The sequence below is a fragment of the Perkinsus marinus genome, assembly GCF_000006405.1.
Source record: "Perkinsus marinus ATCC 50983 genomic scaffold scf_1104296966754, whole genome shotgun sequence".
In the NCBI taxonomy this organism is placed as follows: Eukaryota; Perkinsozoa; order Perkinsida; family Perkinsidae; genus Perkinsus; species Perkinsus marinus.
Window position 1 is genome coordinate 1 of NW_003203790.1, and position 1,407 is coordinate 1,407.

The 1,407-nt window shown below is 40.8% G+C and overlaps 1 protein-coding gene across 1 annotated transcript; it reads left to right on the plus strand.

Moving 5' to 3' along the window:
- Positions 1 to 212: 212 nt before the first annotated feature.
- Pmar_PMAR015233 (vacuolar ATP synthase catalytic subunit A, putative) lies at positions 213 to 1,180 on the plus strand (the record flags this gene model as incomplete). Its single annotated transcript, XM_002768927.1, has 1 exon — positions 213 to 1,180. One exon carries the CDS (start codon positions 213 to 215, stop codon positions 894 to 896), a length of 684 nt encoding a protein of 227 aa, XP_002768973.1. The 3' UTR covers positions 897 to 1,180.
- Positions 1,181 to 1,407: the final 227 nt, after the last annotated feature.

Below are 1,407 nucleotides of genomic sequence, written 5' to 3' on the forward strand. Positions count from 1 at the left end.
GTGAGGCATCTGTCTATACTGGTGTCACCACTGCTGAGTATTTCCGTGATATGGGACTTAATGTTAGTATGATGGCTGATTCTACTTCTCGTTGGGCTGAGGCTTACGTGAAATATCTGTCGTTTGGCTGAGATGCCTGCTGATTCTGGTTATCCTGCTTATCTCGGTGCTCGTCTTGCTTCTTCTATGAGCGTGCTGGACGTGTTAAGTGTATGGGTTCTCCTGATCGTGAGGGTGCGGTAACTATTGTTGGTGCTGTATCTCCTCCTGGTGGTGATTTCACTGATCCTGTTACCTCAGCAACTCTATCTATTGTACAAGTATTCTGGGGTCTTGATAAGAAGTTGGCTCAGAGGAAGCATTTCCCTTCCATTAACTGGAATATCTCTTTCTCAAAGTATACTCGTGCCTTGGAGCCCTTCTTCAACAAGTATGATAATGAGTATTCATCTTTACAACAAAAGGTTAAAGAGATTCTTCAGACTGAAGATGATCTACAAGAAATTGTACAATTGGTTGGTCGTGATTCACTATCTGAAGATCAGAAGTGTACTTTAGAGGTTGCTCGTATTATTCGTGAAGATTTCCTTCAACAGAATGGTTTCAGTGATTATGATTATATGTGCCCTCTAGCTAAGACTATTGGTATGATGAAATGTATCTGTCATTTCTATGATGCTGCTCAGAAATGTTTGTCTGAGAATCATGGTGATAAGGTTATTGGATGGTCACAGATATCTACTGCTTGCAAGGATGTTATCGTCGCTATTACCAATATGAAGTTCGAGATGCCTCAACATAGTGAAGAGGATTTCGCTAACTTCTTTGCTAATCTTGTTAACCAGATTGATACTGCCTTCCAGAATCTTCTAGATGAGACTAACAACACCAACTAATACTAAAGTGTCGTCATCGCCTCCCATCTTACCACTGTTGTTGTGGTTGTTGCACCATTAGATCCTAATAGTGTTAGCAGCAGTCTCTGATAATGCACGTGGCTACAGAAGCAGCAGCAGAATGCATATCTGATATCCTCACTTGATTATCGCTACTACTACTACTCCCACTGCCATTGCCACTGCTACTATCGGTGATGACTGTTATTACGATTCTACTCCGTTGTCTATGTAGGTAGCAGATTTATGCTTATTGTACTACTTCCTACTACTGGACACGACAACTTGTTCAGAATTGTTGTAATCCTTATTGATCTTTTGTTGTGTCGTCATTCAGTGATCAGATCAGGGTGATCATGATGTCGTCAGGGCTATTGCTTTTTATATCAGCGGTTGTATCCCTCCAATGCTGTAACCAATTGTAAGATCGATTACATCCATATAATATTTTCTAAGGATTGCTCATCCATCCTTAATAATATTCCGACGGAGGATTAGACCTGTACCTCAT